Raw genomic sequence first — 17,482 nt, 5'->3', positions numbered from 1 at the left:
AAATATGCTTTTGGATAAATACTATTTGTGCTATTAGTCTCAAAACACGAAGCCTGCCAAAATTGTTTCCTTATATCCCACCGGCGAATGGTGCACAAAGCCAAAAAATATTGGCACTATAAAAAAACAAATTTGTAAAGAAAATTCAAATCAAAACAACAAGTAAATAATCACAGGAGGACACTCACAACTCACCCCAGTCCCAGGGTGCAAGTCCACAGTAATATTCTAAAAAAATGTGAGTGCTTCCAAAAAAAATTAATGAACCAATGAATTAAAAAAAATACTAAATATTTATTACCTTTCGACATGTCCCAATAAATATTTTATATTTTTTTAATTTGTTGGTTCATTAATTTTTTTTGGAGGCACTCACATTTTTTGGAATATTACTGCTTTTTAAATATGGCAAAATCGCAAACTGTGAATATTTATGCACACACATACAACCATTTGTGAATAAATATGTACTGGATGAACTTTATAAATGACCCCAGTGACAGTTACAATGAGGATGCACAGTCATGCAGTGTAGAGGATCTTGCAAGGCCCATACCCAGGGTGGGGTGGTGGGAGCAGTGAAAAATGCTTACATCACACACAACTGACATCACACACAACATTTTCATAAAAAAGTGCATTTCCTTTCCTTTGCTGGTTTGATAAACTATCCAGCCCTATCTCTGCATTTCTATAGTTTATTCATGAATGTGACTACATACAGTAGATAACAGAAACACATTCTGCTCTTTAGGGGGCAGATTTATCAAGGGTCGAAGTGAATTCGAGGGAATTTTCAAAGTAAAAAAATTCGAAATTCAAAGTAATTTTTTGGATACTTCGACCATCGAATAAGATACTATGACTTCGACTTCGAATTCGATTCAAAGTAAAATAGTTTGAATATATATATATATATATATATATATAAGTACTGTCTCTTTAAAAAAACTTTGAATTCAATACTTCGCCAAATTAAACCTGCCGAAGTGCTATGTTAGCCTATTGGGACCTTCTAGAGCAGTTTTGTAAGTCTAAGTAAAATCGTTCGATCGATTGCTGAAATCCTTCGAATTGTTCGATTTTACTTCGACCGCAGGATAGCCAAATTCGCTGAAAAAACGTTGAATTCGATATTCAAAGTATTTTAATTCGATGGTCGAATTTCGAAGTATTTTTTATCTTCGAAATTCGACCCTTGATAAATCTGCCCCTAGGTGTTAAAAGTTCAGCAGCAGCAGTGCCAAGCTCTAATTACCCTTTCAATCTTTTTCTCCAGGCCATGTACCAAACAGGGTCTAAGAATTTGTACCATTTTTTTCCTTCACTGGAAGGAATCATTCCAATGTTGAAAACAAACTGTTAAATTTGAAAGCTTCTGTATTTTTGCATGAGCACAAGCATTGTTACTGCTAAAAAGCTTTATCAATCTTTATGCAATGTATTGAGCAACATAAATACACTGGATAAATAAATGCCTTTGTATTCCAAAGTTCTAGTTTATACAATCCAAGACATTATTATTATTATTATTATTATTATTAACATGTATTTATATAGCGCCAACATATTGCGTAGCACTGTAAGACATTCTCACATCTGTGTATAACATTATGACCATATGATGGACTCCCTCCAGATTCACTTTTTACTTTGTTGTGCATCATCTTTCTTTCCAAGCAATAACTCTCCTGCATCAGCTGCATTATGCATGAATATACCTGCTCCCTGACTTTATTATACAGCCTATCCATGGGGTGTGTTTTACTGATGTGAGACCCTTACACTGAAAAGTCAGCTCACATTAGTGTCTAGCATTTATGAGTCACACCTCAGTATCCATCCAGGAATCCGTGCTTTAAGCAGATTCTGTTTCATTTACTTGCCTGCGCTGCTTGGGTTCCATTGTTTTATTTTGTTTGAATGTTTAATACTGATGTCAGTGCAGGTAAAAGAAATCATGAAACAGGAGGGTACACATATAATGGATTTGGTTATCACAGTTGTAAATATAACCTATTTTGGGAGCCAATAAAGAATTTGCTAGAGTATACAGCTTGCATTCATTTCTGTCTGGGGAATCTGCTGTGATTATTATTTACATTTTGATGAGATTTTTTTTTTTGTTTTAGTACAATGGAGGTTCCGGCACTAAAATTTATATCACGCCAGGAATCAGCAATATGGAGCCCTTTATATGTTGTTGAACTATAACTCAGTCTAACTACATTAGAAGCCTAGATCAAGTAGTCCTCTTATTTTGCAGAATGAGACGTTTTTATGGTACAGATTTTCTTGGTGGGATAATTAATTAATTAATTAATTGATTGTTTAGCTTTTCACACTGTTCAGTTTTCACTCTGTTGGTAACATCTATGCAAATGTCAAGATGGAATACTAAGAAATGCATTCAAGGAATGATTCACTGCAAAGACACGGGCAGTTTAACTAAAGAGTGAATTGTCGCCAGCGACCGTTTAGCACACAAGTGGAATGCGAATACGATAATTCACTAAAATGGGATTTCTTCCCAGGCGCCGAGTGGTGGTGACTTTTCTCCAACGTTACTTCTGCAGTGCAAGCATTTCATAGTGAAGAAACACTAGCGTTTGTGCCAAAAATCCATTAGTGATCTTGTGCTTAGGTCAATTTGCATACGGCAGGTAATTTAAAGTTGTATGGAGTTCTTTATTATAAATGTTGGTGTAAATGCTTGAAGTTACCATATTTCTTATACATGTCCAGGGAACCTTAATAAAGACAAGAGAGTTAATATAATGCCCCACACATAAGCCCACTGTAAAATGATTAGGAAATGTGTGGAGAAAACTGGTTACCCCAAAAAAGTTTGTCAGGCAAAAAAAGTTTAAGTCAGCACTTTAGCAGACAATTCCGCTTCAAAAAAGGATAAGTCACCAGCGTTTTTTGAGCTTTGATGCATTTACAGTTCACAGGATATGATGTAAATGACAGAAGATTGAGGAAGATCTAGCTGCTTTAAAGCACTTCGCCTGGTCTGAGGTGGCAAAGCCAACTCTGGTGAATGTGAATTTTGGTGGCATTTTAGTGAATTTGCGAAGTAAGATCTGTTTGCCAGAACAAAAAGTTGCCTGGCGATAGAGTGCGAGTGACCGGCAGTCCTGTTTGCTAGCATATTGGCTCCTGTGCCTGTTAGTAAATTGGCGATGTCCCTGCAGGTGGCAAGGCTGGCGAAAAGTCTCTAGCGTTAGCCACTCCGCTCTTTAGTAAATCTACCCCATAGATTTTTGTAACAGCAACAAGGGTACGCATTTCTATATAAGTATATAAATTTGCTTAGCACAGGTTCATATAAAATGTGGACACTGTGGGAGTTAGTAAGGTTTGTTAAAAAAAAAGTTTGTCCTACTCCAGTAACCATAGCTTCAAACTAGAAGGATCATTTACTTTTGCAACTTGCTCATATGAATCCCATTCATAAAAGGTGTATGTATGTAGGGAATGTTCTGCCCAGCTTAGTCTGATAAATATTGTGCAAAGACCAATTGCCACTAGGAACCCTGAAATTACCCCCACCCTGGATATTCCCACAATGGTTTCATATAACTAGCCATGAATGACTTACACTAAGAGAATCACAACTTGCCATTATTAAAGCTGTGCCAAGACTATGTTATACTGTATGAGGCCCAGACCTGTTCCATGTTTGTGAGATTGAAAATAAAGAAATGCAAAAGAGATGGACGTAACAGTGCAAAGCAAATGGATTTACAGTACACAGAACAATTGAATAATACTTCTGGCAAAATGTCTTGAAAACCAACTAAAATAGAGTCATTAATTAATATGTGAAAGGATCAATATATACCAGACATTGATAAATGGTATAACTAATGAACTGAACAAGATCAAGCACATGTTATTGTGCCAAAAGAAAATCTTTTTTTCTCTATGGAATAGTTAAATAATTTAGTTTGCAAAACATAATACTGGCCCTGGTTGTAAATCGTATTCATGCAGCACATTATGGCTTTTGTCATGTCATACTCAGTAGCTACCTACACTACAGGAGCCCAATGTATAATAGACATATTCACTGGACATACAACAGAGCAAAATGAGAAAGGCTTGTTGGGGGCATCGATATTCAAGCTAGAATTTACAATTAGTTCTATGTACAGTATTAGGTGCATAATTCATAACCCTAACCCACTGGGCTTTAGCAGCCGTTTAAAGTAACATGATTTTGGTTTGGATCCATAATGTACAGTCATTAACAATTTTATTTTGACAGGAAAAATCTTACCCTGCAACATGTAACAGGTTTATTTTATGATTTCTATTATGAATTAGGAGTAATGTTGGTCAAGTTATGGTCCATCTCCCCTGCTAATATCGTGACCATGTTGAGCAATATTCAGTGCTATATACTGTACCTTTACCATTGTGGCCCCATCCTTATAGCTGGCACAATGGCATGGGAGCCATTTGTATCTATGCTGTGCAGTAGCTTTTATTGTTTGAGTTGACTTTTTCATTTGCACTTACACATGAAGCAAAGTCGAGTTCAAACTTTCTGTACGCACAACTAGGGATGTCGCGGACTGTTCGCCGGCGAACTTGTTCGCGCGAACATCGGCTGTTCGCGTCCGCCGCAAGTTCGCGAACGTCGCGCGACGTTCGCCAATAGGCGTTCGCGTCAAAATCGTTCGACCATTCGACCATTCGATCGCTAAAATCGAACGATTTTCGTTCGATTCGAACGAAAATCGTTCGATCGAACGATTAAAATCCTTCGATCGTTCGAATCGAACGATTTTCGGATGTTCGAAGTTCGCGAACTGTTCGCGAACTGTTCGCGAACTGTTCGCGAACTGTTCGCAAATTTTGCCGGTGTTCGCGAACGGCGTTCGCGAACACATTATCGGCGGTTCGCTACATCCCTACGCACAACATCCTTCCTGTTGAAATGAACACTGTGTGCACTATGTGCCTCAAATGCTACAGGGCTGATTATTAAATTCTGATGCTAGTTGCACTGGTTTCTGTGCTGCCATGTAGTAATTATCTGTATTAATTACTAATCAGCCTTATATTGTGGCATTTATATTCTATGTGTACTGTATATTGTGAATGGGTCCTAAGCTCAGTAAGTGACAGCAGCACAGAGCATGTGCAGTGAATCAGCAGAAAAGAAGATGGGGAGCTACTGGGGCATCTTTGGAGACACAGATCTTTACTGCTAAAGGCCTGTGGTTGCCCTGGGCTGGTACAGAAGCCCAAACATAATGTACAACATTTCTAGCCCACTTCTTTAGTTAGGCTTTAGTTCTCCTTTAAGATATAATTATTTTGTTTATAACCATACAGCAGTTTCACCCTGTCTATAGTAAGTAGTCTCTGGGCTGCATAATCCATTCATCCTAATTCTGTGATGGTTAGTGTTGGCAGAAAATCACATTCAACAGCTAGGTAACTGCCTTTCTTCACTCTGAATCATCGGCCTGTCTTTATATTCATGTTAAAATGAGAACTATGATTTTGCCAGTTTTTATAAAGGACTATAAGACCTTACAACTAACTTCAGATAAGGCTGAATAAATGATACAAGGATGTGCAACACCATAAAAAGACAAGCTAGCCATCCTGAGTTTGTTGCCTCTTAATAGTAGGCGCTTAATGGTAAATGTGGTAAAAGGAGTTTTGTTTTCACTAATGGGGTCATGTAATAAAATGCACTAAGTTTGCCCAAGTGCAGTAACCCATAGCAATCATCAGGTAGCTGTTTAAAAGCAAACATTTTATTGGTTGTTATGTATTACTGCTTGTGGGCAAACTTAGGGGAAGATTTATCAAGGGTCGAATTTTGAAGTCAAAAATACTTTGAATTCGACCATCGAATTGAAATACTTCGAATTCGAAGTTCAAATTCAAACTTTTTTCATCAAATTTGGGCATTCTGCGGTTGAAGTCAAATTGTTCGATTGAACGATTAAATCCTTCGAATTGAATGATTCAAATGATTTTATCGTACCATCGAACGATTTTACTTTGACTTCAAAAAAAAAAAAATGCTGTAGAAGGTCCCCGTAGGCTAACATATAGTGATGGGCGAATTAGGGGCGTTTTGCTTCGCCGAAATTCCCTGCAACATTCGCGAAACGGCAAAAAATACGTGAAACGGCCGGGCTAGTTTTTGATGCCAGCGTCCGTTTTTGACACCGGCATCCATTTTATTTTACGCTGGCGAATTTCTTCCGCAGTTTCGCAAATTTATTCGCCCATCACTACTAACATAGCACTTCGGCAGGTTTAATTTGGCGAAGTATTGAAGTTGAAGTTTTTTTAAAGAGACAGTACTTCAATTATCGAATGGTCGAAATATTCAAACTATTTTTCTTCGAATTGAATTCGAAGTACATTTGAAGTCGTAGTATCTTATTCGATGGTTGAAGTATCCAAAAAATTACTTCGAATTTCAAATTTTTTTACTTAGAAAATTCCCTCGAATTCACTTCGACCCTTGATAAATCTGCCCCTTAGTGCCTTTTACAACATTTGGGGAAAGAGAGAGTAAGTGCATTCTGAATTGTGAGGAGTAAGCCCCTTCTCAACTGGCTGCTGAAGCTGGCTAGGAATTAAACTATTTATATCAAAGAAGTCTTTCTGTCACCCCCTTGAGTCCATAGGGACTGCCAAGTAGCTGTTATGTAACTCCTATTTGTGAGTCACTGTAACCTCTGCAGTGTGCAATTTATTAAACAAGCCTTTTGGTACATATTTTCTAATCGCCCGCCATTTCTGCTGTATTTGCAATTTAACTCATGTCCCAGATGGACTAGTGTTTCTGGACCAGGAACCCATCCCAACACTCTTACAATTCGACAGTTGCTTTTATAATGCTAAATGAACTACTCTATTTAAATAGGAGAGGTGGATGTTGCTGGTGTCATGCTAAACACATATTACATAAGCAAGTGTAGTGGCCTTGATGGTTACAGGATTGTGCACAAGCCATGAGTTGATGAGAAAGAGCAATATAACGCCTATGGCTGCAGATAATTATTCCCTTAATACAGAAGATTTGTAGAGGAGGTTGGACAAGTGACATCCATTCAGTTCAATCTTTTCACTAAAATTGTGTAATAAAGAATTATGTTATATTAAGAGGCTTTTTATTACGTTCACTTTTAAAAGGCACAGTTTTTCTTTGGGGGGGGGGGGATAAAAACAAAACATTAGTTATGCTGCTGCCGAGCAAATCATTGTGCTCGTAAACCTTTCATTTTGGAAATGAATCATATCATATGCTCATGATTTCACTCTTGGACCATTACTGTAAACTGATCGTAACTCATTATGTCACTGCAGTGTTCCTGTGTATTTTCAATCAATGTGACAGCCTGTCTGGAATAGCTGGTGGCTATTATGTGTTTTAGAAACTAGGACACCATTTTCACTTAAGGACCATATTTAGCAGTGCATTAACTTTTAACAAGCTCAGAGATCATTAATATCAATAGTTACAAAGCATTGTTAAAAATCGTCACAGCTTGGCAGCGGTTTGTTCATTATTTGGTACAGTTTACAAAATACCTAATGGATAAAGAACCCTTGCAGTAAATTTTAAGCATATTAGAGGGGCCCTCTAGCCATATACAGTAGCTGTATGATGCCATAGGTTTTCTGCTTCATACAGGTCATGGAACTGTGAATTGATATACAGGTATAGGATCTCTTATCCGGAAACCTGATATCCAGAAAGCTCAGAATTACGGTATAGCTGTCTCCTATAGACTCCATTTTATCCAAATAATCCAAATTTTTAAAAATGATTTCCTTTTTCTCTGTAATAAAACAGTAGCTTGTACTTGATCCCAACTAAGATATAATTAATCCTTATTGGAAGCAAAACCAGCCTTTTGGGATTATTTAATGTTTAAATGAATTTCTAGTAGATTTAAGGCATGAAGACCCAAATTACGGAAAGATCCATTATCCGGAAAACCCCAGGTCCCGAGCATTCTGGATAACAGGTCCCGTACCTGTACTTGTTTTGGATAGTTACGCCAGTGGCATTTGGTCTGCTGCTGCCATCTTAAAGAAAACAATAGAGCTTTGTATAACACATATATAATGTTGACAGGCACCCAAACACTCGCTTGGTCTGCCTTCATGTATGTACATTATGGGGATATTCATTCAGTAGTACAGGTATGGGATACATTATCTGGCAACCATTATCCAGAACGTTCCGAATTACAGAAAGGCTGTCTCCCATAGAATCCATTTAAACCAAATAATCCAAATTTTTAAAACTTATTACGTTCTTTTTTGATACTTTGTATTTCTCATATTTCTATCCACACCCTCTCCGAATTATATTCCAGTCTCTTATTCAAATCCGTGCATGGTTGCTAGGGTAATTGGGACCCTGTAAACTGGAGAGCTGCTGAATAAAAAGCTAAATAGCTCAAAAACCACAAACAATAAAAAATGGAAACCAACTGCAAATTGTCTCAGAACATCACTCTCTACATCATACTAAAAGTTAACTCAAAGGTGAACAACCCCTTTAAGACACAACTCCACAGTTTTCCCCTTATCTCTGTCCCTTGTTTCCATCCTTTGTTCCTGTATTTCACACCATCCATATAAAACATTTTTAACAATTTCATGAATCCACAGATACAGACTGGAAGTTGGAAATGTTTTTCAGAGAAATTTACAAAATAAAATCCATTACAAATCTATACACGGTTTCTTACTGCTCTGCAGGGGAACAAACAAAGCTGCTTGAGTTCTGCATGACTGGGAAGTAAGGCAGGGGCTCCTCCTGCTGTTCATAAGTATGATTGTTTCCCTGCTCAGCAGTTAGGGGCCGTCTAACAATTCCTATCCACAGCATTAAATGAAGGGAGAATTTGACTGCAAACAGTCAGATTTCTTATAAAAATGGTACATTTGTTTTAATTAAAGTATATTGGAGATAGGTTTCTTTTTCATTAAAGTAAAGTAAATGGGATTTTATTTGTTTGCCTTTACATGCCCTTGAAATGATTTGCTAACTAATGTGAAAACATTACACAGAACATTCAAAAACAAAAAGGTTGCATTTTAATAGCAAAGTATTACTTTAATACACAGTGATTAAAAATTGGGTCAGATCTGCCTGGAAATATGTTTTAATTAAGTTTTACTTGATTTATTAGTTAATGCCTATTTAATGGAAACTCACATTTTGTGAAACTTTCAGAAACCCCTGAACCCAAAATGATTGTTTAATACTTTGATCTCTAAGGCTCATACTGACGGGAGTTTCACCCTTTGGTCAGTTTACTTGTGTTCCACCACAGGGGGGGGCAGAATGAAACTCAGTCTGTATTTCTCTATAGTGTTGTACTCACAAAGTGCTGAATTCAGGTGGAACATATCATTTGCATGAGAAAGATAATTTGTACTAAATTACTATTTTTTTTTTAACTGAAATGACACACAGGTGTTATAAACTGGCAAATACCGAAAAACAGTAATTTCCAGTCAGGAAAGTGTTGACAACTGAGAAACAATTTCAGACTGCTAGGAAAATGGCAGCAAATGTTCAGGAACTCCCAGCTTTTTGGCAGCTCAGTCTCTCTCTCCAGGATAGAAATGGCAGTGGTCTCAGGCTCAGCTCACATGCCTTCTAAAGTGGCACTGGCTCAGTATGATACTAGCTCTAACTCAGATCATTCCCCTTTCATCCTCGCAAATCAGCTTAACCCACTCACACAATCAGGGCCGCAACTAGGGGTAGGCAGAAGAGGCAGCTGCCTAGGGTGCAATAATAGGGGGCGCTGAGCAGCTACTGCTAAAATTGTCTTCTGCCTACCCCTAGTTGGCACCTCTCAGTTACCACCCTTCCTTCCCAATCTTTCCTCCATCGCTGTCCCTCCCTTCCCTCCATCGCTCACCCCTCTCCATCGCACGCATGAGCACATGCATGCAGGGGGCGAGGCTTGCTGGGCGGGTTGCCTAGGGCTCCTGCACACAAAATAATTATATAAATACTGCAAAATTTAACCCCAGCACTCCAATATATAGCCTCCTATTTTTTAATTTTATATTATGGGGAGGTGGCTCTCTCCTCAATGCTTGCTCTCCCAACCCCCGCCTAATGGTGTCTTTGGAAGAGATCATGCTAAACAAAGAGAAAAGCAGGTATGATCTTTCTCTCCCCAAAGATAACATTCTCTTTTTTCACTTAGTTAAGACTGACACATGGACACTGCCTTGACGAGGCGTGTCAGCTTATGCATAATTTGTACAAACTTTGTAATTAAAAGTTTATTTTTTTTACTAGATGTTACAGTTAAGTTGTGCATAAATAGTTTTTCCCAGGGGGCTATATATTGGAGTGCTGGGGTTAAATTGTGCAGTCTGTGTATCAAGCCTCACCCATGTGCACCCAATAAAATGCCTCACCCATGTGCACCCAATAAAATGGGATGAGCGGCATTTCAGTGTGTTTTTTAATTTTATATATCCATATAATACACAAAAGCCATGAATATCCTGTAAATTATATCCTTATAAACGGTGAGTTCTGATGTCATCAGTTATAAACGGTGAGTTCTGATGTAATTTCTGTCACATGACTCACTGAAATTTGTGTATTATAATAAATAAAGTACCCCCAGTTGCAAAATATGAGGATATTAGAAGTTACCTCGGAGTTCCATGACCTGTATAAAAACACTCGGCCTTCGGCCTCGTGTTTTTATATGGTCATGAAACTCCTTGGTAACTTATAATATCCTTATATTTTACAAGAGGGGGTACTTTATTCACTATATAAGCGCACATGCTTTTATTCACATCATGGGATAATAATATCTTTTTTTGTCATTCACAATCATGTGAGATGAACAATGTTTATAACAAATGACCTTACTAAGAGCAGTCTATGCAAATATATATATATATATATATATATATTATACAATGTATTCATGGCTTTTGTGCATTCCTTATAATAAAAATTAAGGCATGGCTTACCTGTCGAGGCGTTCTTTCAGATTTACTCCTGCACCACTCCCAATCGGTGAGCTCTGGTTTGCGACCCTCTTCATGAGACAACCTCCTTTCCTGCCCATCATAAAATGTAGATTTATCAAAGTTTCTGACACCGATTTTCTCTGTCAGAAGATGCCCAAAAGTTTTCTCTTTGCACTGCTCCAGTTTTGCTTCCGTATGAGGAGTTTTCAGTGTATTCATATCTCTCAGCATGGAGCTGTCCTGGAAACTTATGGTGCTGAAATCCAGCATTGCTGAATTGAGGATTCGGTCACAGCGTGGTTCCTTCATGTTTTCACAATCATAGTTGATCAAATTATGATAGGAGGTGGAATTTTCCCCTGTAGGGTGATTGTCCTGCGATATCTTATAAATGCCATAGCCTTTATTGAAGGATAAGTTGAAATCAAGCCCTCTTTTTTTGACTAGAAAAAACAATCAATATTGATAGATTAGAAATAAAATGTATGTCATCGTTCTTAATTAACAATGCATTGTTTTCTAAAGCAATTTTATAACAAATGCAGATGCTGCAGGTGGTTTCATTCTAATTTAAGATCTTGTAAGCAAAAGCTTGGCAGCACCTGAAGTATATTGCACACAAAACCTTTCTGGCAGTCCAACTTTTGAAAGAAATTAAAGTGAATTAGCCCATTACTATATACTGTATAACCCTTATTAAGGAGTATTTATAGAAACATCTATATGCAACTGTATATTATTGCCCTCTGTTGCTTTAAGTCCTCTAATTATTTCCCCAAAAGTGCAGAATTATCCTGAGTAATACTAATGGCCATATAATACATCACAGTTTCCAGTCATCACCTTTTCATTGCATCTGCACTCACAGTGCTGAATAACACTGCAACAATTACAGTCGGTGGTTTACCCTGTCAAGCCAAATGGAGCTTGGATATACCTACACTAACAGATAACGATTTGGCGACTGGGCTACGGCACCTCCTACCGCCTTTGGTGTCAGCTACGGACAAATTGATACAGGTTAAATTTCTTCATCGCATCTATATGACACCAGAGAGACTTAACCTGATAAAACCGGATAGGTCAAAAATCTGTCCTAGATGTGGATTGGAAACCAGAAACTGGTTCCACATGATATGGTCCTGTGTTGAGATCCAAGGCTATTGGACACAGGTCTTCACTTTTATTTCAAAAGTCATGGTGCTTCCAATTGAACCTACCCCATCTGCTGCACTACTTGGATTAACAATGTAGCATATGTGAAAACACTTGAAAAAGGGCCCTTGTTGCCCGAAACATGTCGTGTGGATGCATAATAAACACTAATTAGCAGGTATTCTGCTTTTTGCCTTTTGATTCACAAATTCTACATTTGATATTTTTGGCAAGGGTTTCCCCAATAGCAATATAGAGGGATCCATAAGGATCTGTTAGGAAAAAACATGTCTTAGGAGGCGTGCTACTTCACTGGATACTAGGCTGCCATAGTGTTTGTACCAAAGTTCAGTGCTCCACAGTTCCTCCAACTGTTTGGAGTTTGGAGCAAAAGCAGGAAAAAGTTTATGAAGCTTGTCTGGGATATGGTAGTGAGAATATCAGCGATTTAAAAAAATTGTTATTTTTGTCTGACACGTGATCATCCACCTGGCATTTTCCCAAATGCTAGTCCAGTCTAATAATGGATATGGGAGAATGGAGTCCCATTTGTTCATACATTTATGCCTATCTTGGGAACCACCCTGAGGGGTAGTGAAAATGTTATAAAGGATTGAAATCCAGCCCTTTTGTGGAAGCCCATCGTTGGCCAGGATTTTAAATGCTGTTGGATGGTTGGATTTTGCAAAAGTTGCATATGGCTGTGGAAAATGGCAGAGTTGAAAGTATTCATATTTCCTAAGACTGATTTGCAGAGCTTTATCCCTCAGGTTGGTTTTGGAGAGGAAGTATTTTATTATCTTGGGGGCTCAGGATATCTCTAACGGTGTATATATTTGTTTCAGCCCATCTATTGTAGAAGAAGTAAAAAGTGCCTGCTAGGAAGTTTAGGTTCTTTAAGTAAGTTGTACTTTCAGACCATTCATAAATTAGGTTTATGTTTAAGTTTAGACCAGAGTCGGGTCGCTGAAACTTTGATGGAGGAGTTTGCATTAAAGTGATTTTGGAAAAAATTGACGAATTGAGATGGAAGTCATTAATCACACAGTTTTCAATTTGACCCCAAACAGTAGGTTATGACCAGTGGGACCAGGTTAAGAGATGTCTCAGTTATGTAGCTCCATAATACTTTTGTAAATTAGGTACACCCAAGCTGCCACACCTTAGTGCTGACATCATTACTGATTCTATGCTTATGGTGATTACAAATAAAATTGTGAAAGTCTGAATGTCCTTCATTATGCTGGTATTGCCAACTGTAACGTTGAAAACAGATATAAATATCATGTCGAAATATTCATTCATATGGAGAACTATATCTTATGGCTAAATGCTACGGTAATGTGCAACTTGTCTGTACCAGCATCTTGTTTTCCCCTCTGTTTACTAGAGCATAGCTGCTGGCTGACAAGCAAATATCAACAGTGCTGGAATGTGATGGCCAGTCATTTCTGTAAATATGCCAAGGGCTATTTATTAATAAGGTACTATTCTACTTGTCAGCCAAATGCAGGTAATCTTGTGTTACAGCCTTTCCCAGGCTGAAAAGTTATCATCTGCTCTAAACTAAATGCAAACACTAAGGCGATTATAATTATATTGCTCATGCTTGATAGAGTCTCCCAATTCTTGATGTTTTTATATAAAGTAATTTTTCAGGTTATATTTCTCTTACGAATATTATGAAAATCTGAGAAAATGTTATTTGTTTCAATAAAAGACAACCAGAATTCATCAAAACATGAGCATTTCCTCATTTTGATTACATCATTAATAGGGAAACCATTCTCTGCTTACAAATCAGATTCATCATCAGTTTTCCTTTAATAGACAGTGCTATATATTAAGGCATAGCTTATTCTGAGTGCATCTACAAACTACAGTATATACAGTAGATGCAGTCTTCCACTGTATAGAGCACTTGTAAGGCCCCATCTAGAATATGCCGTACAGTTTTGGTCTCCATCACTCAAACAGGACTTATTGTATTAGAGAGGGTACAGAGATGGGCAAATACGATGGTAAAAGGTATGGAAAATCTTAGCTATGAGGAAAGACTGGCCAAATTGGGGATGTTCACAATGGAGAAGAGATGCTTAAGGGGTGATATGATAACTATGTATACATATAAAAGGGGATCACATAATAATCTCTCTAATGCTGTCACGACCGGCACCCGATACCAGAACAAATGCCAAGCACCCTGGTCTCGGCTCGGCTTCACCAGTAGTGTGACCACTGTTGGGCTTCGGGAGGAGCCCTCAGTTTACTTGGGTGCCACCTGGACTTAACGAGGGGTGCAAGGCAAGATGTTCTGGCTGGCGAAGGGGCACGGCAGTTAGCAGAGTCTTTTAGGCCGAAGGTCACGGTACAAATGGAGCAGGCAAGAGAATCGTCAGACAAGCAGAGTCGAGGCAGGCGGATATCAGAATCGTCAGGCAGGCAAGGGTCAAACCGGGTTGTCAATCAAGGGGCTAAGCAGGAAGAGTTGTCGTAGGCAGGCAAGGGTCAGGATACAGATTTCAGAATAGTCAGGATACAGGCAAGGTCAAACACGGATAATCAGACAGACGAGATTCAGAACAGATGCACAAGGCTCAGGAAACCACTAGAAACAAGTTCTATCACGGGCACTGGCTGGGGGTCAGAATGGGCTTTAAATACATTCAAAATTGGCGCCAAAACGAGCGTCAATACGCGCTGACGCAATCACGCCAGCGCGCCTGTACCTTTAAGAGGCGTGCAGGCACGCCGCACGCGCCCTAGAATAATCAAGATGGCGCCGGACCAGGAGCGCGGCGGCGTGGCGGCCGTCCACGCCGCCGCACACCAGGTAATTTTATTACAAATGCTTTATTTACCAGTAGGTCTTTCCAACTGACACAAGGTTACCCATTCTGATTAGAAGAAAGGAGGTTCCAGCTAAATATTCAGAGGGGTTTTTTTTTCCAGTGAGAGCCGTAAAGATGTGGTATTTTTTCCCTGAATCAGTTGTACAGGCTGATACATTAGATAGCTTTAAGAAGGGGTTGGATGGCTTTTTAGCAAGTGAGGGAATACAGGGTTATCATCATCATCATCATTTATTTATATAGCGATGTCAGGATATGCAGTGCTTTACTGCAGTTATAGCAAACAGGGAATAAATTGTGGATAACAAACAAGGATTACAGAGTACAATAGGGTTAGAAGGACCTAGAGATTAGAGTTTACAAACTAAAAGGTTAGGGTACAATTGAGACTTTAGGATTATATAAACACTTTGTCATTTTTGATACAGCAATGATTAATTAAGGCACATCAAATAAGCCTCTTTAAACAGGTGGGTCTTTAAGGAGCGCTTGAAAGTTTGGAAGGAAGGAGAAAGTCTGACAGCTTGTGGCAGAGAGTTCCAGAGAAAAGCAGAAGCCCGAGAGAAGTCTTGTAGACGAGAATGGGCAGAAGTGATCAGAGGAGAAGTGAGGCGAAGATCAGAAGCAGGGTTATGGAAGATAGCTCACAGTACAAGTTGATCCGGGGAATAGTCCGATTGCCATTGGTGTCAGGAAGGATTTTTTCCCCTCTAAGGCAAATTGGAGAGGCTGCAAATGGTTTGTTTTGCCTTCCTCTGGATCAACTAGCAGTTAGTCAGGTTATACATAGACTAAAAAGGTTGAACTTGATGGATATGTGTCCTTTTTCAACCTAACTTACTATGTTACAATGTTACTAAGTACAAGGCACTTAAATTACTTAATTATAATGGAGTACATGGGAGCTGGTATACCGTATTTCAGAGCTTTCTGGAAAATGGATCTGTATTATTTAATTAGTTGTGTAGGTGCTAATAATAGCCCTGTGTTTGTGCACAAATTGATGTTACAGGTTTCAGAACAGTTTCAGAACAGTGGGTCAGGCTTAGTAAAATGAAGACAATCACACAGGGATTTTTTTCCCTTGAACTACAACCAAAATATCCTAATGATTGATTTTGTAATGGAGTACTTGACCTTAACATTTATTCTGATGTCAAGATTGTTCCCCATTGGCCTAGTCTTTGGAAACAGAACACACTAATATACTTAGAGGATGGACTACATTAAAAGCCACGCGTGAAAAAGTTATCGTTTGATTGAATATGACCCTCACACACAAATGTGGGTATTGCAGTCACCCCCCTTTAAAAACTCAAAATTTTGGGAAAAGTGAGAAATTATATCAACATTTCCACATAAAATAATGAGTTAGCTGTTGACATTCTTAACACCATTAAGAAAAACAACGTCTAACATTACAAAATGTAAGATAATGGTCTGTCTCTCGGTAACTATATAATCTATCAATCTAACTGAACTATGTAATCTATCCATCTATATATACCTAAATAGTGTCTAATTTCTAGGTTAAGGGAGGGAGGGAGGGGAGAGAAAGAGAGCTACATATTTTTTTGAAGGTTACACTTAATCAAAAACTCTGCATATGCATAAGGGATAGTATCAAGATTTTGTGAACATTCTGCCATTTGATTATGGATGATTAACACGTTTGTCTCTTTTTACAGATCAACAACAAAAACAACAACCATCACCCATGGGACAATCTTTTCTGTAGCATAAAAATGTAGCATAAAAAAAAAATATAGCATAAAAATAGCAACGTGGACAAAAATAATAGTACATATTCTAAAACTTTAACTACAGATGGTGTTTCAACTGACACTCCTAATCCAACAGAAAAATAAATGCAATTTGTTCATCATCCTGAAAATGTAAGGGAGGATCATGTCATCATGCACCAACCATGTTTTCCTCGCTGGCCAACAACACACCCATATAGTGTTTATGGTATAACAATGCCCAACATATATGCTAGTAATAACCCAACAACACCACCACATTATGATGTTCCAACAGCTAGGATAAGTTTTACATAGCTACCATCCACTTCCTCATTCCAATGTGTCTCCTTATATATGGCCTACAAAAAAACTTATTTTTGCAACAATTGATGCCAACAGCAGCAATGTCCTCTACAATTTTAACAAATACTTTAATTACTGAAACAGCAAACACTGCATTAAAACAAAATAATCCAATAGCTTTATTAAGTGTTTGACATTGTTAATAATGCAAAAATTTGTAGTGAACAAAAATGTACACAACACAAGTCATCCTGTAAGTGAAGTATAATGTGAGGAAGAAGAAGACAATCAAATGATGATGCTATATTTTCAGAGGAGCTAGAGGAGAATCAGGAACCATTAGAAGATTCTGAAGATTCTGAAAGTGCACTGGATCCATTCCATGTGTTGGATAACAATTCCTATGGAAAC

The 17,482-nt window shown here is 38.2% G+C and overlaps 1 protein-coding gene across 1 annotated transcript in view; it reads right to left on the bottom strand.

Moving 5' to 3' along the window:
* Window positions 1-17,482, bottom strand: part of gpr149.S (G protein-coupled receptor 149 S homeolog) — a 36,320-nt gene that overhangs the window by 6,525 nt on the left and 12,313 nt on the right. Inside the window, exon 3 of the mRNA XM_018265748.2 lies at window positions 11,017-11,459. Coding sequence (XP_018121237.1) covers window positions 11,017-11,459 — 443 coding nt within the window. The remainder of the gene's footprint in view (window positions 1-11,016; window positions 11,460-17,482) is intronic.

The sequence above is a fragment of the Xenopus laevis genome, chromosome 5S, assembly GCF_017654675.1.
Source record: "Xenopus laevis strain J_2021 chromosome 5S, Xenopus_laevis_v10.1, whole genome shotgun sequence".
Classification (NCBI taxonomy): Eukaryota; Metazoa; Chordata; class Amphibia; order Anura; family Pipidae; genus Xenopus; species Xenopus laevis.
The sequence above is the reverse complement of the archived record's forward strand: the minus strand, read 5'-3'. Positions and strand labels throughout refer to the sequence as shown.